The 25,058-nt window shown below is 46.9% G+C and overlaps 1 protein-coding gene across 5 annotated transcripts in view; it reads right to left on the bottom strand.

Annotated features, from left to right (window-relative positions):
* Positions 1-25,058, bottom strand: part of MID2 (midline 2) — a 432,473-nt gene that overhangs the window by 171,571 nt on the left and 235,844 nt on the right. For all 5 annotated transcript variants that reach the window (XM_054039814.1, XM_054039809.1, XM_054039813.1 and 2 more), the window contains exon 3: positions 10,669-10,764. In XM_054039814.1, coding sequence (XP_053895789.1) covers positions 10,669-10,764 — 96 coding nt within the window. The remainder of the gene's footprint in view (positions 1-10,668; positions 10,765-25,058) is intronic.

Here is a 25,058-nt window from a genome sequence, read left to right on the forward strand (position 1 = left end):
CATGTTAGAGAAGGAACTGTCATGTAATGCCACAATGGGGACCCATCTGGCAGAGCTCTGTAGGGTCAGGATAGGTCTATGTAGGGGATTGTTTCTTTGGTTTTGACCAGACTTCCTTTGACTAGGAGTTGCCAACTTTCTAATTTCTGAAAACTGGATCTCCCTGCCCTGCCTCTCCCCGTGAGGTCCCGCCCCTGTCCCACCTCTTCCCCCAAGGCCCACCCCCTGCCCCGCCTCTTCCCCCAAGGCCATACCCTGCTTCTTCCTCTAAGGCCCCACCCCCCGCTTGCTCCTTTCTTCCCCCTCCCTCAGTACTTGATCCTCTCCACACACCCCCTGCACTTGCAGCTTGGCTCCCTCTGCTCCAGGGCTGGGATGAGCGCTGCAGCCTGCTGCCTACCTACCCATGAGATGCAGGTAGGAGGCAGCCCTGGCTGAGCAGGGGCTGGCACAGGTTGATGACCCAGCGCCTCCCACCCTGCCCACGGTAACCGGATTTTTTTGACTGGACACTGCCAGGTCCCTTTTATGACCAGACTTTCTGGTAAAAAAATGGACCCCTGGCAACTCTACCTTTGACTCTGACCAATAAATCTCATTTTAATGAGATTATGAGAGTCTCAGAGCTGTTGTACACTGCAAACTTATCTTGGTATTGCTACGTCTCTGAGAGACATGAAAAATCCACACTCCTGAGAGATGCAGCTATGCCAGTCTAGCCCCCGGTACAGACAGTGCTGGCTTGACAGAAGAATTCTTCCATTGACCTAGGTATCGCTTCTCGGGGGGAGGTGGATTAATTACATCCCATCACTGTAGTGAGTGTCTACCCTGAAGTGCTACCGTGGCACAGCTGCAGCTGTGACATCTCACTGTAGCATTTTAAGTGTAGAAATAGCCTCAGACTCTCCAGGAAGGCCACACTGAATGCCCCAGGGGCAAGACAGTGATGGCAATGTGTCCAGCACAACTGGTCCACATTTTTTTTTCCCCAGGTGGAAAATTTTTGACAGAAATTAAAAAAAAATGTTTTTGGTAATTTTTCCCTCACAGGAAATTCTGACTTTTCACCAAAACCACAAAATCAGGTTTTTGGCTAAAAATTGGAGTTGCAGTGCTTCCTGGAAGTTATAGTTTGCTCCTTGTGTCCCCATGCTGCCCCTCTTGACTACAGCTCCCATAATGCACCCTGGTCTCCCCTTTAGGTGAGGGAATGATTTGCATCATGCAATTCCTGGCCATGGTGCGTTACAGAAGATGTAATTCAGCTGCCAGGGAATCCTGGCTTATAGAGAAGAAACCTTATATGGAAAAAAATGAAATTTTCAGCAGAAAGCAAAACTTTTTTTGCATAAATTTTGTTTAATTGAAAACCCAATTTTCCATCAAAACACAGTTTTGACAAATAAATTCTAATCTGCCCTTGTGTCCGGAGCCTGCCCTGCTGTGGACTCCAGATCTCTTGGAACCCTGAGTCCTCTCCCAGAAGGTGTGCTGCTAGCTCATGTTCTCCTCCGTGGTGATAACCCATGGTGATAGTGAATTCCCCATCTGAAATGGACTGTGGGGCACATTTCCCCCACCCTACTCCATGCATGCTCCTAGGGCCGCAGACCCTGTGGCTCAGTTGGGTCTTATTAATTGCTCTGCTATTGTTCCTTAAAGGGACAAACTGCTAATTCCAAAATGGGCATCAGTGCCTCAGAACCCCCAGTGCAACCAGCCCCTCTGGGCTCAGCAGCCCACCTTTCCCACCCTACCTAGGCATGCATAACCCAGCAGAGTAAGAGGGTGAGAGTCCGCAACTATGTCCCTTTCCTCAGGCTTGGGATGGAGCAGAGCTCTGGATGCAGGAGATGGGACCTCTCTGGAGTGGGTCTGACACTTGCCCTCATGCTAGGAAAGCAGTTGCTGGGACGAGGCCGGGGGGGGAGGTGTGTCTCCTGGGCAATGGGGGGTGGGCGGGGTGGTGCTGCAACGAGATTGAGCAGGAGAGGAGGTATGTAGGGGGAACAGGAAAGCTTGTCATGAACCAACTAGATTAGTCCCTGACCCCTCCCTGTCTAGGCTCTAGACTCTGGTGCCCAACAACTGCAACGAGCTAGCTGAAGTACTGAGGGGGAGGTAACAGTGGACCACAGCATCTTCCAGGTTTCCCTTTGTACCCGACATGCTCCAGAATGACTTCTATTCTGAGGGGAGGGGTATCAGAGGGCACAGAGCTGGCAGAGCCCACTTCAGTCATCTACAGTGCCTCATACCATGGCTCTTTGGATGCATATGCCATGCTGCAACATTCTTTTAAATTACTCTTTAAAAGGCTTGGTTTGGAGGATGCACAGTCATAGCACGGACAAGGTTCAAGAGGGGTTTTGTCCCAGTGTACATAACAGGATTGATTGCCTAGCGTGACTGCCTGTGATTTCCACACAACATTGCCGTGGGTGTGTGCACAGGGCAAAGGGATGGCTAGGTGCCCCCTCGCACTGCAAAAGGCCTGGGAAGCTGCTCTTTTGCTCATGCCGCCATCAGAAGACTCTGCTGGGATGCATTAGGACAGGCCAATGGTTTGAGGTGCAGTAAGAATTGAAATCTTGCAGAGAACAAAACGCATTGGTTTATTGACAGGCTGGAGTATGACACTTGCTCATCCCTGCATTGTCAGTGTGCTTCCCAAACACGCTCTCATTTGCATTGTCACCACCCACTAAGCCTTTTCATTGTTTTCAAACAAAAACGTCCCCTTCATTTTGTGAGGAAAACGATGAGACTGCTTGGCCTAAGCAGATGCTGTTTCTTTTCTTTCCCACAAGGTTTCAGTAGTTTTGCAAAGGGGCCAGGTATGTCAAATACTTACCCATAATTGTGGCAAGCTGCCTGCCTATTGATGGGCGAGTGTCAGCAGCTGAAATATAACAGCCGCTGAATTACGGCGGAAACGGCTTGTTGGAAAGGGCTCTCCTGGGTCATGTAGCCCATCTCCTCCTTCACTAGGGAAGGATGTTCTCATCCGCTCTTATTGTAAACATTCTTGCTACTCTGCTTTCAGACACCTCCCATGTTGATGCCTCCATTGCATCTACATTCCTTGGCAAATGCTGTTCAACCTCCCTCCTGGAATAGGACCGACTCCAATTGAAACCCATCCTGCTTTAATTCCAGGCCACTGCTCTGGCTTACATTCCCCACCCATTTCACCACCTTCAACCTCTGCCCAGGGCTGGATTACCCAATAGGCAAACTAAGCACATGCTTAGGGCACCAGCAAAGCAGGGGGCGCCAAAAAAAAAGAAGTTTTTTTTTTGGAAAAAATTTGATATTTGATATTTTAAAAAGAGCATCAAAGTAATCATCATGGGAAAAATCAGAACTTTGCTAGACTTCCTTACACTCCACTACACACTCTTCCCCCATTTTTCTGTTCTCTTTTTATTACCTATCCCCACCTAAACCAAGGGGGCGTCCTACTAATGTAGATTGAAATAATGCGAGGAAATCAGAGACTGTAACTGATCATCCTACTCCTGGTGGTAAAACAGACATTGTTCTAGAGGGTGTGGATGTGTCAGAGACTGAACCTGCTCAAGCTGTAAATAATAGGAGAAAAGATCCTGGTATGTGGGTTGATTTCAGTACTGATGGTGTAGTTTACTGGATAGATTGTGGACCAAATGACCATCAACACCACACTGGGCCATTTGAGAAATCACGTCGGACTTTTACCAATGGCAAACAAACAAGATATTGTCCCCAAAAAATATTTTTCGGCATGAAAGCAAATGGTGAGAAATACACTTGAGAATGGCTACTGTATTCACCATCAACAGGGTCTGTGAACTGTTTTGTTTGCAAACTTTTTGCATATAAACCTTCAACATCCCAGTTTGCTGCAGATGGATTTAGTGACTGGCAGACTACTGTTTTAATTGAACAACATGAAAATAGAACTACTCACAGAGATTCAATGTTGACATATTCAAATCGAAGACAGGGCTTTGGATTAACACAAAAATTGGAAGAACAAATTAAAGGGGAGCGTGAGTACTGGCAACATGTCTTGCAGCATGTTATAGCTGTTATTCAAACATTAGCTGAATGTGGTCTGCCTTTCCGGGGATCAAATGACACATTTGGATCATTGCAGAATGGAAATTTCTTGGGATTGTTGGAGCTTGTGGCTCAGTTTGACCCATTTTTAGCAGGCCATCTTTCAAAATATGGGAATGCTGGCAAAGGTAACCCATCATACTTATCCAAGACAATATGTGATGAACTCATTGGTCTAATGAATGACAAAGTTCGTTCAGCTATTGTGGATGAAATAAGTACTGCTGGGTACTTCAGTTTATCTGTCGAGAAGTATGGCAGTTCCACTGTTATATGCGCGTAAAGTTTAATGAAACAGGAAAAATGAAATTCAGTCACATTGATCTTCATGACACAATATTGAAAGACGGAATACAATGGGTATTTCCAAATGTAGAGATTGCACTACGTATTTTTCTAACATTGATGATTATGAACTGCTCTGCAGAACGCTCTTTTTCTCAGCTGAAAAGAATAAAAAACCCTCAGAGAACAACAATGTGTCAAGACAGACTTGATTCACTTTTCCTATTGTGTATGGAAGCGGACATGCTTCGTCGAGTCAGCTTTGATGAACTTATCCAGAATTTTGCAATTAGAAAATCTAGAAAGAAGCTATTTTAATTTCAGCATACATGTAAGTTTTGTGTCATTTCGAAAAATAAAATTTTATTTTACGGTATAATATTGTTTTTATTTTGAATTACAGGGGGGGGGGGGTACCATAATCTTTTCAGTGCTTAGGACCTCTAAAGGTCTTAATCCGGCCCTGCCTCTGCCCCTTGTGTGTCATTCCCTTTCAAGCACTTCCAGTTATCACTTACCCATTGTCCCTGCTTCTCCAAACTGCACATATTCATTTGCCTTCATCTCTCTCTCGTTAGGCCATGCGCTCCATTCCTCTCATCATCTTTATCACTCTGTTTTGCATTCTCTCTAGTGTCTCAAATGTAGTTGTATAATTATACACACTCAAAATACATCAAGAGAACATTATCAAGGTTGCAAAGTCAGGCACTCAACAGTGAAGAAATGCCAGAATTAAGGTTTCCTGTGCAACTTTAATTCTGCTCCTTTGTGCATATGCACCATGATATAGTCTTTGATTACATTATCACATACTATTTTTTCCATAGGATTCCTGCCTCATTCAGTGCACAGAATATATGGTGCTCATTCAAGGAGCAGCTTTTCCAAATCTCGCATTATCCACATTCTTCAGGGTGTTGCCCCTGCCTTACTTTTTGCACACTCTTCAAACCCTGCTCTGGAGACAGAATTGTTTTCTTGTGGCGCTCATCACTATGGTATCCAAGGGCTTCACAAATATTTGTTAATTTCTCTTCCCAATGCTCCTGTAAGAGGAGTGGTGATGATATCTTACAGGTGGTGGGCTGAAGCAGAGATTAACATCAAACGCCTCCATTAAAGATTGGGGACCCAAAATGAGAAATCTAGGACTGGATTTTGGGGATCATGTAGCATTATATAGCACCTTGTATGCTCAAAGCCTAGCTCCTATTGACTTCAGTTGTGAGAACTCAGCACTTCAGACCCCAGGGTCTCAAGTCAGGTACCCAGAAAATGAGGAACACACAGTTAGTGACCACCTGTGAAAAGTTTAGTTTATGCGACTTGCTCAGAACTGCATAGGAACTCTGTGGTAAAGACAGGGACAGAATCCAGTTTTCCAGGGCAGCATTCAACTGCCTTCACCATCAGACCATCCCTTCTCTTGCTGCAATCTCCTGCCTCATTCACTACACGCTATCCAACTTCTGCAACGAACGACAACAGCCTCCTTCACCATATACCCCTGATTCATCACCAGAACAGGTCCATTCTGTGCACTGAATGAGGCTGGGGGCCTGTGGAAAAACTATATGTGATCATGTGATTAAAGATGGTGTCATGATGCACATGCACAAGGGGGTAGAATTAAGGTTGTCCTAATTCTGACATTTCCTAACTTTTGAGTGCTTGACTTTGCAACCACAATAATGATCTTTTAATGTAGGTTTGGTGTGTAAATTTCCTAAGATTTTAAAAAAAGAAAACTGAAAAGGTAACCGACGTGGCTCATCAGCAGGGCTGGAACCTTTAGATCCACTACACAGACTCTGCCACTTGAACTAAGAGTAACTAATAGCAATATTAGGTTGTCATCCTTTATGTGGACCAGCAACTAGAGAGCGGTGAGCCATAAACTTTGCCAGTGGGTTTCACAGATATTTGCTGACAGCAGAGAAATGGTGAAACTCAGGAATTTTGAGTTCCATTCCAGATTCTGGAAGGAAGTGTACTTTAAGGGGCTCAGACTCTGCCTCTTTCCCTCAAACTTGACCCCTTCTGCCCCAACCTGTCCCTGTACCACTCCTGTCTCTTCCCCACTCCTGGGCCATCATCTCAGCCATCATCATTCTCCTTGCTTACCAAGTCCCAGGCTTCTGATCCCTGTCTCAGTCTCTTTGCCCAGCCAGTCCTAGTCTCAGTCTCTCCCAACTATTAGTAGTCCCAGTCTTCCTCCTTTCAGTCCCCGTCACCTTGCCCAGCAATTCCACATTTCCCCTCCACCCCCACCCTCCCAAGCTCCTTTGTGTGACACTGAGGTCAATTGGTACCAGTTGGGAAAAGAGTCAATACTCTGTGTCAAGGCTCCTAACAGCCGTGCCAAACTCACTACACCTAGCACACTGCTTTCCTAGTATTTATCCAGTCAGAATATAATGTAAGATAGCTAACAAAAGCTTATGTCATCCTGATCTTCATAATCATTGCAATATTTATGGAGTCATGTATGAAATTTGTGTCCACAACAAAGTTGACAAACAGGTTTTGGGTCAGACGATGTTGAGTCACCTAATTCAGTGTTTCCCAAACAGTGGGTTGTGGGAAGGTTCTAGATTAGTTGCCACATCCAGGGCTGGATTAACCCATCCCTGGGCCATGGCCAAGGCAAACACACACTTCTCCCAGCCTGGTGCGAGACCCCATGAACCAGGTCACAATACCTAGAGTGGGGCATTGGGCTGAGCACTGTGGGGCAGGAGCTGCCACTGCAGGATGAGTGCAGAGGGGGCCGGGTCAGGACTAGTGTTGTGGTGCCAGGGCAAAGGGTGTATTTATGGAATGCTGGTTCACAGAACGAAACAAAAGGCAGTGGGGGTCGGAGGGAAGGGGAGAGGGTCACTTTGGTAAAGTTTGGGGACCACTTCCTAAGTGATATATCCCAGTACAGCACTGGCTTGACTCTGCTAGAGCTTCACACTGTGAGATCATGTGCCACTCGTTACCCTCCCAGCCCTCAGCAGCACCCTTCAGTGCTAGGGTTGCCAGGCATCCAGTTTTCGACTGGAACACCCAGTTGAAAAGGGACTCTGGTGGCTCCGGTCAGCACTGCTGACTGGGCCATTAAAAGTCCAGTCAGCAGCACAGCAGGACTAAGGCAGGCTCCCTGCCTGCCCTGGCTCCGCACAGCTCCAGGAAGCGGCCAGCATGTCCCTGTGGCCCCTAGACGCAGGGGCAATCAGGGAACCTCCGCGTGCTGACCCCGCTCCGAGCACTGGCTCCACAGCTCCCATTGGCCAGGAACTGCAACCAGTAGGAGCTGCAGGGGCGGCGCCTGCGGGCGTGGGCAGCATGCACCGTGCAGCGCCACCTGGCCGTGCCTCACCTAGGGGCCAGACATGCCAGCCGCTTCCGGGAGCCGCGCGGCGCCAGGGCAGGCAGGAAGTCTGCCTTAGCCCCACTGAGCTATGAACCGGGAGTTGCCTGAGGTAAGCGCCACCCAACTGGAGCCTGCACCCCGACCCTCTTGCCCCAGGTTGGAACTCCCTGCTGCACCCTAACTTCCTCCTAGACCCTACATCGCTCACCCCCTCCCATACCCCAACCCCCTGCCCCAGCCCTGAGCCCCCTCCTGCACTCCAAAGCCTCTGGCCCCTGCCCGGAGCCCCCTCCTGCACCCCAAATCCCTCATCCCTAGCCCCATCCCAGAGTCTACACCTTCAGCTGGAGCCCTCACCCCACCATGCCCCAACAACCTGCCTCAGCCCTGAGCCCACTCCCGCCCTTCAAACTCCTTGGCCCGAGCCTGGAGCCCCCTCCTGCACCCCAAACCCTTCATCCCTAGCCCCACCCCAGAGTCTGCACCCCCAGTTAGAGCCCTCACTCCCTCCCACACCCCAACCCCCTTCCCCAGCCCAGTGAAAGTGAGTGAAGGTGGGGGAGAGTGAGCAATGGAGGGAGGGGGGCTGGAGTAAGTGGGGGCGGGGCCTCAGAGAAGGGGTGGGGCAGGACAGGGCCTCAGGTGTTTGGTTTTGTGCAATAAGCAAGTTGGCAACCCTATCCAGTGGCCCAGACCGGGCATGACGATTATCTGGATTCTATAACCAGTTAGTGGCATAGACACCACTGTGACGTTACATCTCATATTCTTCATAGAAATATGGTTATGATATGAATATGGCATAACTAAGACATGCTTTATGCAAGATGGGTTGTGTGAAGTATTGTTGGAAAGGTTATGATTTACTGAATGTGTTAAAAGCAACAGAGGGTCCTGTGGCACCTTTAAGACTAACAGAAGTATTGGGAGCATAAGCTTTCGTGGGTAAGAACCTCACTTCTTCAGATTAGAAGTGAGGTTCTTACCCATGAAAGCTTATGCTCCCAATACTTCTGTTAGTCTTAAAGGTGCCACAGGACCCTCTGTTGCTTTTTATAGATTCAGACTAACACGGCTACCCCCTGATACTTACTGAATGTGTTTATCCAATTTTTATGCATGTATCATTTCTGTATCTGAAGTTAGGAATATTGTCTATGTATCAATTACAACTTTGTGTGTACTTGGGAAAGACCACCAGACTAAGCAATCAGCCTTAAAGGACCATTAGGAAAAACAATGAGTCTTTGAAGATGTGCACATCTCCCATCTTCCCTGGAGTTCCTTCCTGTGGACATTGCAAATAAACCTTGTTTCATGGTTGCTTTGACACTGCAAGGTCAGGTGATAAGGTCACCTGGTACAAAATACCACCTGGGACATTGCTGGTACTTTTCCACTGGAAACAAAGGCTTCCCACCTTATGTAAATTCTATTTAAGGCTGGGAAGCAAGGCAATCAGGGCTCTCCATTTGCCTCCCCACCCAAGAAGGAAGACTGCTGAAAGCTCCTGAAGAAACCAAGGAACTAAGCTATGGGAAGGCAAGGGATGAGTCCAGGCTGAGAACAGGGGTTTAGCCTGTAAAGAGACTAAGGAGGTGTGCACGTGAGTGCTGGCCATTCTCCTAGCTAAGTCTTCCCACACAGAGCTGATTTCAGTCTGTGTCTGCAGTTGGGTGTGGCCTTACCTCTGTGTGTGTGTGTGTGTGTGTGTGTGTGCGCGCGCGCGCGCTAAAGAAAAGGCTTGAGAGCCTAGCACAGCAAAAACAGGGTGAGGAAACCCAGGCTGGTGGAAAGGATGGGCTCAGTGAGACCCTAGCATATCAGGTGGTGCCCCAGGATGGGGGTCCAATCCATCACAACCGCAACCACCCACAAGCAACACAGGCCAGTTTGTGTCCATGTAGCAGCACTCAAATTCCAAATAGCACAGAATTCCTTTTTCCTTCCTACTTCCCCCCTTGAGCCCTGAGCCCACACGTGGGCCCTATGCTCTCACAGTGCCCCACTGCAATAGCAGATGTTCACATGCGCACATCACCTTGTAGGATTGGGATTGGAAGGTGTTCCCTCTGCAACTATCTACGCTACCTCTCATCTCATTGATTGTCGCTTGTTTGTCCTCTAACCCCTGTGTTTTACGATATGGTCTCTCCAGCTCTCACTGCATACGGGTTGCTGCTTCCTCCACAGCACTTATGAGGATAGACTCCTAGGCAGACCGCATGCAGCCTACTCCATACTTCTCTCCACAGTACAGTTATAATTATTCTGTTTATGGTCCATCAGCCACTTCCATTTGCCCTTCTCCAGACAAACTCTATCTTCTCCCGGGAAATTGTCTCAGACACTTTACCGGCTCACAGCTCTAGCTATATTGGACCAGACTGGCCCAAGCTGGGGCAAGGAGATGTAAACTACACCTCCCTGTGTCAACTAATCCTCCTACACCCCGAGAGGGTGACGTACCCACAGTGGTCAGGCAGTGCATGGCCCCACTCATCAGTGACACCGTCCACCTCCCAACATCCAGCTGCCATGGGAGAATTGCACAGAACAATCTCAGGTAGAGGGATCATGCTATTAGGCCACCTCCCCCATTACCAGTGCAGTTTGCTCATTGTAATGTAGTGTATTTACTAGGAGTCTGTCCTGCCTAGATTTAAATGAATCAAGGTATGGGGTTTCTGCCATTGCCCTTGGGACACCATTCTGCAGCCTCATTCATCTCATGCCAGGGCTTTCCCCTGCATGATCCCTTTCCAAATTTCACCCCATTGCCCCCCTATCATCACCCTAAATAACCCCTCTCCCCGATTCAGGGTTCCCATGCTGCAGGCAGGTATCACACCCCCAATGCACGCACCCCTCAGCCAGCATGGACTCCCGCTCTCTGAAGCATTGCCACCACGTACCTCCACCTGCTGGCAGATCTGTATCAGCTTGGCCATCTGGTTTTCTAGTTCACTATTGCGTTTAACCAGGTTGGTGAGGTTCGTCTCCAGGGTTTGCTGCCGGCACAGAAACGAGAAGGAAAAAAAGAAAGAGAGTGTAAGCATCAGCAGAGCTGGAGAACCGGCTTCACGGATTATGAACATCTCAGAACATTATCCAGTGGTCATGTTTGATGACAAAATACACACAAATTAACAGCTTTGGGCAGAGATGCTTGGTTGCATTGGCAGCTTCCACCTGGGCCATTTGCAGCTACCACAGAATGCTGGAATGCTGCTTCATGTAGAAAAGGGAGGCACAATAACCTGCTTCTAAGCCAAAGCTAATGTTATTTCATTATCCCAGGTTGACAGCTACAGTAACTTTCATGGGTGGCTAGAGGGCAGCACAGTGCAAGTGACCCACAGGGTTTGGCAACGCAGCCTGCATCCTTAAAGGTCATCAGCACAGAGGAGGGATTGTGTTTGTGCCTCCTCTATTACTTTATTGATTTACGACCGAGGCCTGGAATTTGGGAGGTGGGTTTTTAATCCTGCCTTGATTTTTTTTCTTTTTGTCTTTTAATGTACAAAACTGAGTTTGACTCACCTGACTTTCCTGGAAAACTCTATGCACAGCAGGAGAACTAATCGATTATTCCAACTCTTACAATTTCCCCATGATATTAGGGGTATTTCTAAAAGCCCCAGCTCCTGGAGTCATGAGATTATATGAGGGTTTTTTTTAAAACACATACATTTCTAATCATTGAGGTTGAAGAGCAAAGCTGAAAAACAGGACCCCTATAGGCTCAAAAACCAGAAGGAAAATAAAAAGAACACCATATTTTTTAAATGTCGTGATTTTTTGGGACCTGGCACCTGTTTTTAAATAATTGGGGTTGGCAGCTCTGATGTTATGACATCAAAAGATGCCGGGCATGGGAAAGTGAAGTGAAGACACTAAACACACTGCACTTATGTTAATAGCTACAGCATACAACTCCAATGTCCTACACACACCTGGAAGAAAAGCTCTTTTGTTAAAGATACATCTCCCCATCTTTCCTCCCTTCCAACTGCAAGCAGAGGAATCTCACATTGTTACCAAAGAGTCCTTCAACAAAAACAGGGCAGACCAGACTTGATATTCCTCATATTTCTAAAGTAAAAAGCAAACAGCTTTTTGTTAAATAGCTTCAGGCTCCATTGAACATTATAAAACCCAAAAAAATAACACACTTATTTTTCCCAACTTTCATATAGCAATACATATAGGTAGGCTTGGCAGAATTCAATTTCCTTTTTTTTAAATAATTTTGTCAGAATGTGTATTTTTAAGCATTTTTTTAAATTTTTATTTAAATTTTCACAGTTGTGGGAAATTATAACAGCATCAGAGAATGGGGAGGGGAGACAATTATTATTTAATTACTTTAGACTGCTGAGATTCAAAAAGTTAAAACTTTATAACCATTCAAATACAAATTGTCTACGTAATGTGTCAAATATATAAAGTAAATACTCTTAAATCAAACTCTAATAAGTTCTCAAGGAGCGTTTTCCTTACTTTGACTATTGTGACGGGGCAAGGCCAGATGGCTATAGTAAAGTAATGAGGAACAGGTATGTTAGCCCCAGGTTAAACAAATCCCTGGTACTATGGTAAACAAATGGCAGTTGCTCCAGGTTAATCAAGACACCTGGGGCCAGTTAAGATCCTTCTAGAAAGCAGTGGAGAGAGCTAGGTTGACTGGGACACCTGAAGCCAAACAAGGGCTGGCTGAGACTAGTTAAAAGTCTCCCAGTTAGTCAGTGAGGCACGTGTATCAGGAGCGGTAGGAGGAAGCTGCGCTATTGGAAGAACTAAGCAGTACAAATCCATATTAGGCGCAAGGAAGGAGGCCCTGAGGTAATGGTAATGGTATTGAGTGGGGGCTGCTGTGGGGAAGTGGCCCAGGGAATTGTACACATCCTATTTCCAAAAAGTCAGCTACCATAGCTGTTACTATTAGGGTCCCTGGGTTGGAGTCTGGAGTAAAGGGCGGGCCCGGGCTCCCCCCTCCGATCAATCACTGAGACTAGGAGACAACAGAGACTGTGCAAGGGAGGGTTGCTTCTCCTCACCTCCCTTGCTGGCTTATGATGAAAATGTCTCAGTAAGCTGTGACCCTTGCCTCTAGAGAGAGAAGGGCTACGTGGAGGGTCACAATGAGCCTCTGAGGCTAGTGAAATCCGCCAGGAAATGCGGGACCCACGGGGACAAGGACAGAGCTTTGTCACACTATCTGTAAATTTTTATCATCATCAATGAAAATATTTTTTATCAGTTGTGTGTTTGTATGATAAAATTGACGTTTATCGACATTTGCTGATAAAAATCTAATCCTTCCAAGCCTACCTTTAAGCTACTCAGGTAAAGACAAAGCACTGCATGCTGGGATTTGTAGTTTTCATGGCTTGCAGTTTTCAGGAGATGAGGGAGACTGCAATCTGCGCTGATTGAGACAAGTGCAGTGCGTCCCTTGAGGCTGCTGACAAGTTGCCAATGCATCCCTAGCTGGACATTGTTCAGCCAACTCTTCTTTTAGCAGCACAAGATGTTATTCTGCATCCAGTTCTCAATTGGGAAACCTGTCTGATATGAATAGGTTACTCTATTTTCTATCCATTCTCTCCCCTCCTCATCTTGTGTCTGTTATTGAGATAAAAGGCTCCTGGGAGAAAAATTGTGGTCTCAGCGACATAACTACAAGCTGTCTTCATTTCCGTTGCCAATTCCCCAATCGGACTAACATTTTGTTCTTGGTAAATTACAATTTAATAAGAGAAAGCAGGATTTCAACCAAAGCAGACAGAGATTCCCAAGAGATTGTTTATTTTGATGGTTATGCCGACATTTTGACTGATCACTTTGGATTCTCTGGACATCCCCCTGTAAGCTCCTTCAGACCCTTTAATCCTCTTGTATTTCTAAAGAGCTAGAGTTTAACATTTTCAAAGTGCACATGTACAGTGAGGGGACTGTTTGATTCCTGTCCAGCACCTAGACAGCCTTGTACTGATGCTGCTGTGTCAAGGGATGGAATTGAGATGGGACACGGGAAACCGGTTTTCTTGTGACTAATTGAAAGGGTGGGTCCAAAAGCAAGGGGAATCCTTTCTAAAATGGGGCCAATGAACAGGAGGTGGAGAGTATCAGAGGGGTAGCCGTGTTAGTCTGAATCTGTAAAAAGCAACAGAGGGTCCTGTGGCACCTTTAAGACTAACAGAAGTATTGGGAGCATAAGCTTTTGTGGGTAAGAACCTCACTTCTTCAGATGCAAAATCTGCAAGATGCAAGGAGGTGGAGAGAGATTTTTATTTTCTAAGCAAGCGTGAGGAAGTGTAAATCAGCCCAGCAAGTGCACACGCAGTGTGCTGAAACACGCTTCAAAACTTCGAGAGAGAAAACTTGGGTTAGCAGATGGGTAAATACAACAAACTTTGATCTTAACATACACTGAAGTGTTATGTTGCTCCCCTGCTCCCCCACCCAATGGAGATGCAGCATTGTAGAAGCCTTACAGTCCCTAGCCAGAGTGTGCACCTTGGTCAATCTGTCTAACTACAGTCTCAAATGTCAGAAATACAATCACAACCCTCGCACCATCAACCCCACAAAACCCCAAATTTCTGAAGGGGGGTTGTTAATATTATATCAAAATAAAAAAAGTCATTTGTGGTTAACCACAACTAGAAGGTTTTGTGTGGAAGCCTGGGCCATTTAGATGAACTGAGACAGTTTGCAATCATGCTTCCACTTGCTGCCTATTACGCTAAATGCTGGTTTGCTGTCACATCGGTCCTGGTGTGCTGGTTGATGTAATATTTATGGAGAGGAATGCAATCTAACAGACATAGGAGCAGCTAGAAGAGAGCCCATTTGAAACTATTTCAATATCTGTGGACACACAGTGGACTTGTGCTTTTGGATATCAATAATTTAAATGACATCACATTTCCATTAAAATATATGCTTCCACTAAGAGAAAATGTTTTATAACAAAGTGCTCACAACCTGTTGCAATACTTGTCATGAAAATGATACCCTATTAATATTTGAAGCTTCAAAGCCGAAAAAGAATCCCCGTGGTGTTTTATTCATACTTGGCTTGGAACTGCAGCCCATAGCTCCCAGCAAGACTCTAACAGTCCCATAAACAAGGATTCCCTCTGAATGCACATATAATTCTGGGGCTGGTTAGCCAATGGAACTTGAATCACAGTCATAAAATACAGGCAAATCATTAATTCCTGAAACCCACTGGCTCCTAAAATATTCAGAGCTCATTTGCAATCCTGTGAATTGCTAGCCAATGGCTGAAAAACATAATAAAGAAATAGGATTGAAAAATGACATGAAACTCAAGCGGCTTTCATTAAGCTGAAAATGCTATGCAAAACAAACCTACGTTTATAATGAAAAAGCCAGCTGTTAACAGTTTTTGCCACTGTTTTCTTATAGCTCAATATTATTAAACATAATTTGAATAAAACACTGAGCATTTAACATGCTAATTATCTTTCTCATCATTGACTTGGAGTTTCTGCGCTGAAATGGGAGTTGATCTTCTTTAATGGTCTAATGCCATTGAGGAGGGGCAAGGAGGGTGGGAGAAATGAGTTTTCAGTTAAATCCTTCATTACATGAAATTCTCAAATAGCTGTTCAGGAATCCAGGATCTACAGCTAAGAACATAAGAATGGCCATACTGGGTCAGATCAAAGGTCCATCTAGCCCAGTATCATGTCTTCCGACAGTGGCCAATGCCCCAGAGGGAATGAACAGAACAGGTAATCAACAAGTTGGGCAACAAAAATGATTAGGGGTCTGGAGCACATGACTTATGAGGAGAGGCTGAGGGAACTGGGATTGTTTAGTCTCCAGAAGAGAAGAATGAGGGGAGATTTGATAGCAGCCTTCAACTACCTGAAGGGGGGTTCCAAAGAGGATGGAGCTCGGCTGTTCTCAGTGGTGGCAGACGACAGAACAAGGAGCAATGGTCTCAAGTTGCAGTGGGGGAGGTCCAGGTTGGATATCAGGAAAAACTATTTCACTAGGAGGGTGGTGAAACACTGGAATGCGTTACCTAGGGAGGTGGTGGAGTCTCCTTCCTTGGAGGTTTTTAAGGCCCGGCTTGACAAAGCCCTGGATGGGATGATTTAGCTGGGAATTGGTCCTGCTTTGAGCAGGGGGTTGGACTAGATGACCTCTTGAGGTCCCTTCCAACTCTGATATTCTAAGTGATCCATCCCCTGTCGCCCATTCCCAGCTTCTGGCAAGCTGTTGTCTTTCTTCGGGGGGGGGGGGGGGAGAGGGAAGGGGAGAGGGAGAGAGAGAGTGTGTGTGTGTCCTGTAAAGCATCCATAACACTTTATATTGAGCAGGCATCAATTCTTTAAGTGTTCTCTGATATTAAAACAACAGTCCAGATCCTAAGGATGTACTAAATAAAAAGTCCCAAATACTTTTCTTGATACTCCTGTCCTTCAAACCATCTTTGCCGAAAGACAGGGCTGACCATTGCTCGGTGGACTAGGATAATACATGAAAATGCAAACATAGGTTGCTTCTGTTTAATTTGCTGAAAAACAAAAAGAAAATATACCTGAAGTCCTAATTATACCAGGTAGTTATTATATCTATAATTATAGAAATTATAATTTCTGTTTAACTCTTATTTTCCCATACTCTATTTTTCCTGAACAAGAGCGCCTATGGAACTCAAAAGTTTGTCTCTTTCACCAACAGAAGCTGGTCCAATAAAATAGTCTTTCTGCGGATACAGACTAACACGGCTGTTACTCTGAAACTTGTCAATAAAAGATATTAAGTCACCCACCTTGCCTCTGTAATTTTCCAAAGCATTTACCTCCTGACCTGAAATATTCCAGTCTTGGTCTCTGCACAACAGTGATTTTTTGGAGTGGGGAAAGGGGGAGCAGCAGCATGGGTATGACCAAAACAAAAACAGCAGAAGCTTGGACCTTGGCATGGACGCAACAGCTTTTGCTTTGTATGTAAACATATGACCATTTTAGAACCACTTCCTAAGCATGAGCAGTACAGTATTCCCTGGAGTCTAGGTGCACTTAAAGATAGATGCATTCTCCACATAAAAGGTGGTTAAATTAGGTGCCAACTTGCTAGTTCATAGATTACAAGCTTTGCTAGCTCTGTAACCTATGAAAGCCAATTATCACCAGGTTTTTTTCTATTTTCTTTCTCTTTTAAGAAAAAATAAGAAAGAGAAAAGACAAGAAAAATAAAACAAATCCAAAATTAGAAAATTTAAGAAACAATTGTTAACGCAATATCAAGGCCACGAGATCAAGACAAATTGAGAAACTGCAAATCTGAATTTGCTCTAGCCATGTTAGCTCAGCCATGCTGGAAATACACAATATTTTCTATTCCTTTCTCCCTTATTAAATGTAACCTTTAATATAATCCTTTATTTTATTAGAGTACACTATAAACTATAAATGTTGGCGTGAAATGTGGCCAGATTAGCCTTTCAAGTGTAACCTTAATAATTGGAGTTTCCTGAATGTTCCTTACCCTCATCACTGGATTAACTAACATATTCCACAAGAATGTCTACTGTTGCCTTCAGATGTGAACACTTAACCATCAAAATTACTCCAGAAAACTCGCCTGGGAGATGCGATGCAGACCCTTTTTCCACCTGGTCACTGCTTCAAATCCAGCCTAATGCAGGTTGGTAGTGACCACGAGTCAGTATCATGGAATGGCTGTTGAATGGCATTAACGGAAGGAGATGGTGGGTCCCAGATCAGTTTACAGTATCATTCTCTAGGTTTTTATACTGCACCCTTCACTCTGGTGTGTGCGTCCCCAACCCAAACACTGCCACCACCACTTGGCACTAGCCATGACTGACAATCCCTGGAAAGTAGCCTCACTTCAAGGCTCTTAAAGCTGCAGCTCCTTGAGTCAGGAGAATCTCAGCTTTCATTTCAGAAAGGTCAGTGTCTACCTTACCTGCTGGTGGGGAAATGCCTGGAGCACTTTACACCCAGAGACTCACACCCCAGTGGATATACAAAGGGAACTCTGTCTCCTGGGCTGTCATGTGCTGCCTTTCACCCACACTAAATTCACTTTAAATCCAACCCCATCAGATACTACTAACGCTTCATTAGAAAGGCAGCAAATGGATGCGAAATGAATGCATCACGATTTGCTTATTCCAGAACTGAGGAAGGGCTCTCAAAGGACTCTGGCTCTGCATTTCCCTGCACAAAAGGCTGCTTGTGCTGAGTGCTGTTTAAATTTGCAGCTTTATATGGATTTTTAAAGAGGACGCCCATCCGGGGCACCCCAGCCATTAATTACAAACACAATCCCAAAATGTCAAACTGAAACAGAAGCACACTAGTCCCCCCTATCACACAGCACACTCACCAGTGGGCACAGCCATCACAGAACAAAACTCCCACCACTTCACATCCCCACCCATTTTGGCTCTCCCCAAACACAGCCCACACGAACTGGCTGAACAGCATGCTCAGGAGGTCACAGATATAAGCTATTTTGGCCTAGGAGAGATGGGGAAAATCTATTTAAAACCACCACCACCACTGAAACAAACAGGGCAAAGCCATCAGCCTCCCAGCAAGCAGGTCTCTTGGCAGTCTGAAGATGCACACAGCAACAGCCACAACTGCTCTCAGATCACCTGAGTGGGCTGAGATCTAGCACACAGAAATGTGAGCGGCCCCTGCTGGGTGTTACATAGATATTTAACACATTCCGGTGGGTTCTCATAAGAGGCAAGTGTAACCTTCCCACAACGTTTACACTTGCCTCTTATGATAACCCACCGGAATGTGTTAAATATCTATGTACTGACTCTAAGCAGGAGATTGACAGAGAAGATGAGCAGTTGGAGACACAAACTATGTTTAAAAGGAGGCACACGGGGCTAAAGTTGAGCAGGGGCCTGAAGGGACTAATGAATAAACAATTCAAGCAGAATTTCTTTAAGCAACAAGGGACTGTAATATACAAATCACAGAACTCTACAAGAGAAAAGCGCTGACATGGGGAAGACAAGACTTCTTTATAAGGGGTTTTACTTTCCCCAAAATGGAGGGCTGATGGTTTGTGTAAGTGGTGAGCATCCCAGCCCTGCCCTGTCTGGATTTCCCAGTGCACAGCATCTCAGACTCTCTGGGGCAGAGACTGTCTTTCTCTTAAGGGTTTGTCCAACACCGAGCAAGTTGTTGACAATAATTCAATAAATATGACTAATAATAATATAGAGTAGAATTGGCAGTATATGAACAGTGCAGCTTTTCCTCCCACCTCCCCTCCACATCACCCAGTGTCCTTGAACATATTATTTGTGAGCCATGCTGCTCATAAGCGCTGATCTCCTGCACAGCAACACAGTATACTGATACCACTGTCCATTCCTACTGGTTTTATCACCATTGGTTTGGAATGCATTAATTGTACTCATTGTCCAGGTCAACAAAGCAAGCCTGGTTTCATCAATGAGACAGTTTTCTGGTCTCCAAACATCAACTATGCCACCCAGTCCAACTTTACGTTATGTTATTATGTTTTCCCAGCTAAATCCCATAATCCTGGTTACGTCCTAAAACCAAATAAATGGATGCTCTGAACCAAATACTTTTACATTCCAACGCCTGCTGACCTACTTCACACTACTGCCTTCTCCATGTAAGTAAAGGAGCCCGGGGAGCTGCAAAGCCTGTGAGATTCACTTATTGCCTTAGGAATGTACATCAATTCAGTTCCTAGCTGGGTTATCAAACATCTCTTAGCTGCAAATCGAACTGCATGGGCATCTGCTAAGTACCAACTGAATCCCTCTTGCCCTGAACCTGTATGTGCAGCAGTGCAGAAATGCAAACCGGTGGAACTACTCTGAGACTGTCTACATGAGAATGCTACACTAGTTTAATTTTTTTTAATTGTGATTTTAAACCAAATCTGTTAAGCTGGTACAAAAGGCTATGTGGACACTCAGTTTGGTTTGAACCAGGCTCATTTTGGTTTGGCCAAAGTCAAGTAGGCATTTAATGAGCTGAACTGAAATAAGCCATCCTTAAACCAAATCATATTGTTCACATGCGTCTGACAAAGTGGGTATTCACCCACGAAAGCTTATGCCCCAATACATCTGTTAGTCTATAAGGTGCCACAGGAATCTTTGTTGCTTTTTACAGATCCAGACTAACATGGCTACCCCTCTGATATTATTCACACTGGGGTTTGCAATAGTTTAACTAAATAGGTTTAAAAACTGATAGATGTTAAACTGGTGTAGCTTTCTTGTGGAGATAAGGCCTTCTCTATTTTCCAAAAATTCTGTTCAAAATACATTTTCAGAATGCTCTCTTGGGCACAATGGCCATTCCCCACTGGCTCCAGGGCCGGGGCATTTTTCTTGGGGCTATTTCCTGAAAGTAACTCTACCTCCCCCCACGGAAGGACATTTCTGAATATTCTTTTTTCTTGGGCAGGTTTAGGTGCTACACTGGGGCAAGAGCCAGGGCCGGCTCCAGACACCAGCCGAGCAAGCTGGTGCTTGGGGCGGCAGCTTGTAGGAGGCGGCATTCCGCCCAATCCTAGGGCAGCATGGCCGCTTTTGTTGTTGTTGTTCCGCTCCGGCCGCCCTGTAGGGGGAGGCGGCGCGGAGGACGGGAGCGCCCTGCAGCAAGCCTTCCCTCCCAGCCGACCGGAGCAGCGCGGAGCCCTCCCGGCCCCCTTCTCTCTCTTCCCCCGCTCCCTCCCCCTTCCCCCGGGGCACATCTGCAGGGCAGGGAGTCCCCCTGCACCATGGCTCCGCAGGTTTTTTTTTTGCTTTGCTGTCCTGGCCGCCACGGTTGGTTTTTATTTTTTTGCTTGGGGTGGCCAGAAAGCCAGAGCTGGCCCTGGCAAGAGCCTGGGAAGGCCTTGATGGCACTCAGAAGTCTCACCGCCTGTCACCAATTAAGAGGCGAAGATGTAACATGACTGACTATTCACCAGGTTGGAACTGCCAGCTAGATGCAGTGGCACAGAAAAGCAGCCATTCCTGTCACTGAAACGCCTCTCGTCCCTAAAAGTGAGGCTAGGGCCCTGGGCAGCATCCCTCCACATCTCCAGGGCAGGCCTCAGACACTCATTTCACTGTGGTAACTCAGTTTTAACTAAAGGAACGATAGCTTTCGTTCTCTTCACAGACCCACAACAGAGCAACTGGATCCCCCATGCTGATTCCTGCAACTACTCCCTGTTCTTGAGGGTCACCAGCCTCAACGCTGATGATGACCCACACAGAAGACTAAGGTCGCCTCTTTCCTGGGCCAATAAGGATCACAGGAATGAGTGAAATATGGCACCTGCCCTGTATGCACCAGGCCGTGTCAATACACACACAGTAGCTGTAATGCTAGCCATATCAGAAAAATAGGCACATGCTGCCCAAGCCACTGGGAAAAAAATAATTACAAAATTCATCACAAATAGCCAACAACTGGCCACAAATAGGCAACACCCAAATCACTTACCAGACACAACCATAAGGAGGATAAAACCCAAACCCCATCCAACACTTAATGGAACTCCAGTGCAGGCAAAGGCCCAGATAAACACATGGGCCTTGCTCCCTCCATAAAAGGTGAACAAACTTTTATGATTTTTTAACACACTATTGCAGTAGCAGCAAGAACCTAACCAGACTGGGCCCCACAGTTCCAGGCACTGTGCAAACATGCCCCAGAGAGCTTAGTGTCTAAAAGACAAGATGGAAGAGGTGGATGAGTCAAACATATGGGTTGGAGTGGAGGGGAGAGAGTGTGGTGATAATAGGACGTGGGCAATACTTAACCAATCAGGGCAGTGATCACAACTTCCCACTGCCTAGCTGAAAACTCAGAGTCTGGCACACTAACAAGACAAGTCTGCTAGAATTGAGGAGCTCCCTCCACGGAAAATGCCAGATCCAAAGAGTTTAAAGTCTTGGAGCTGTTAACAGAAGTGCTTTGGCTGACCTCAGCTATCCAGAGCGCGCATCAGAAGAAAGGCCCCAGGAGTATTGGTGGAGGTGCTCATTAGCTGCACTAGTTGTGTCCATCTCTGATGCAGTGTTTAAAAATCAACCTCCTCTTTCTCTCCCCTGACTGTTTTAGCAAAATTAATTAGGAAAAAAATCTATTGAAGATGAGCACAATTTATTCCGTTTTTGTAACTTAATGAAAAAATTGCAATAGCTACTAGAACAAGGCAAGGAAAGGTACAATTTAGTTTGCCAAAAATCTCCGAGTAGCTCACAGCTATGACACTAATGCATTTTAAGTCATTTTGAAGCAAAATAATGCTGGTAAAAGCTGAAATAAAATACCAGCTTTCATGAGTGATATCACCCTAAGTAGCAGATTTGACCTAGAAAATCAAACAATTTGTTATGGTGAAGTTATGACAGTGTTTATAATTGGGCTCAATATAGTCTGGAAATGAAGCTTTGAGCCAAAAGAGAGACTGATAATTATCCCATCAGTTAGAGGAAGGCCCCAGCAATGACAGGGTTGCATGTTTATCATGCCATCTTTTATTGCTCTGCCTAATTAGTCTGAGGTCACACACTAAACTGTAGCACTGAGCAGAGCATTCAGACACCCACTCTTCTCTCAGGTCACATCTCAGTCACTGACATTAATGAAATCATTATGTCCCGGGCACTGTTTTGATGCATGAGTGTCCCAAATTGATGATCATGCCTCCACGATGCGGAAGGAAAAGCGTTGGATCCTCCTGGGTCTTTGTCCCTGTTCTGATCCTCTGGTTCTAAATTGCAGAGGATCCTCAAAGCCCAACAAGACGGCATTGTTCCATTTTTGTTCTTCACCTCAAACAGTGGGAAACTGCACGCAGCTGAAAGAGCAGCAGACTCTATTAACCCTTTGGATGCTCAATGGTACAGTGCCAGCCTCCATACTTAAGGGGAGAAATTCCTGACATGGACCCTCCTTCTCTTTCAGCTGATCACCACCAGGCACATACAGTTCACACTCCTCCTGGACCAGAAACAACTGGCCATCTAGTTAAGCACTGAACACAGTGCAGATCACAGGGAAATTTTATATTATGCTAAAACCCAGCAAGTATGAGCATGCCTGTGAGCTGCTTTCCAGCTGTCCTGTCAGCATTTCAAAGCTAAGGTAGATCCCAGCCCCCACTTGCCATCCCTTTCCACACGGATACCCTGGCATGTATCTGTCTGTCAATTCAGGGCAGTTAACAGACGCTTTGAATCCAGGCATCGGGTTTGAAATACCGAGGCTCCATGGAACCACAAATTCAGCTCCTGACACTCCGACTGCTCTCTAGGCATTCTGCTACATGGGGCCTATGTGCACCACTTTGAAAAGCGAAGTCCTACCCATTCTGCATGGAAGAGGCAGACGCTGTGGCCATTTCCATAAAGATGGCCTTACCTCAGATGCTGGGCCAAGAAGCCCTTACCCACTCATCATGCTGGGCTTGCTATGATGGCTGTTGCCCTTCTCCACAGAGGCGGCTGCATTTCAGGAGCACTGTGTGTATGCACAGCAAAGTGTGAAACCCTTTGCAGTGAGAGGGGTCACAGGCTATTACCAATATCACTATTCAGAACCACCATTTTGCCTTCCTGCTTCTCCCCAGAGATTGTACCACACCGTCAGGTTTTTCACAGCAAGTTTGCTCCATGTCTCATTTCCCACAAAATCTGATCATCAATGGTTCAAACATAATGATTCTTCACAAGAAGGGGTCATCTCTGCGGGGGATGGGTGGCATGAGCCAACGCACTCTCTAGGTCCTCACTAACATTGGCTGCATTCCTGGCCAATGGGTGCTGCAGGCGCAGTGCCTGTGGCCGGGGCAACACGTGGCGCCACTTAGCCACCCCCCGTGCCTAGGAGCTGGAGGGACACATCACTGCTTCTGGGAGCTGCCTGAGATGAGTGATGCCTGGAGTCCGCACCCCAACTCCATGCCCCAGCCCTGAGCCCCCTTAGGGTTGCTAGGCATCCGGTTTTCGACCAGAACGCCCGGTCGAAAAGAGATCCTGGCGGCTCCGATCAGCACCGCTGACCGGGCCGCTAAAAGGTAGGTCGGCGGCAAAGCAGAGGTAAGGCAGGTTCTCTGCACGGCTCTGCACGGCTCCCGGAAGTGGCCAGAATGTCTGGCTCCTAGGCGGAGGGGTGGCCAGGTGGCTCCGTGCACTGCCCCGCCCCAAGTGCCGGTTCCGCCGCTCCCATTGGCTGGGAACCACAGTCAGTGGGTGCTGCAGGGGCAATGCCTGTGGGTGGGGGAAGCGGGCGGAGCCCCTGTGGCCGCCCCTCTGCCTAGGAACCAGACATACTGGCCGTTATATGGAGCTGCCTGAGGTAAGCACTGCCTGGCTGGAGTCTGCACTCCTCACCCCCTCCAACACCCCAACCCCATGTCCCAGCCCTGAACTCCCTCCTGCACCCTAACTCCCTCCCAGAGCCCACACCTCCTGCCCCAGCCCTGAGCCCCCTCCCACAACCAAACTCCCTCCCGAAGCCCACACCCCCTCCCACACTCCAACCGCCTGCCTGAGGCCCCTGCTGTACCCCAAACCCCTCATCCCTGGCCCCACCCCAGAGCCTGCACCCCCTCCCACACCCTGAACCCCTAACTTCTGGCCCCGCCCCGGAGCCCACACCCCAGCCAGAGCCCATACCCCTCTCCCAGACCCCAACCCCATGCCCCAGCCTGGTGAAAGTGAGTGAGGGTGTGGGAAAGCGAGCAACAACAGGGGAAGGGGGTGGAGTGAGGGGTCGGGGCCTCAGAAAAGGGGCAGAGCAGGGCAGCGGTGTTCGGTTTTGTGCAATTAGAAAGTTGGCAACCATAGGCTCACCCCCTGGTCTGCATCCCACTAGCAGCTTCACTCCCACAGAGATGAAGACGAGCAATTCTGTGGCCCACCTAAGCTCAAAGGCAATTAGCTCAGCAAAGCCTGAACCCAGGGGCATTGGAATGGGGGGGGCCAAGGCCCTCCCACTTTTTACCAGCCATAAGGGTAAGCGATGGGCGGGAGAGGGTGGAGTTTTGGGGGGAGGGACGGCGCGGGGGCAGGACCTTGAGGGGAAGGAATGGGGGCGGGGTAGGGTGACCAGATGTCCTGATTTTATAGGGACAGTCCCGATTTTTGGGTCTTTTTATTATATAGGCTCCTATTACCCCCCACCCACTGTCCCGATTTGTCACATTTGCTGTCTGGTCACCCTACGGCGGGGCCACAGTTTGGGCACCAGTGGGCCCCTCCCTCTTCCATCATTCC

This window comes from Malaclemys terrapin, chromosome 9, assembly GCF_027887155.1.
Source record: "Malaclemys terrapin pileata isolate rMalTer1 chromosome 9, rMalTer1.hap1, whole genome shotgun sequence".
Taxonomy (NCBI): domain Eukaryota; kingdom Metazoa; phylum Chordata; order Testudines; family Emydidae; genus Malaclemys; species Malaclemys terrapin.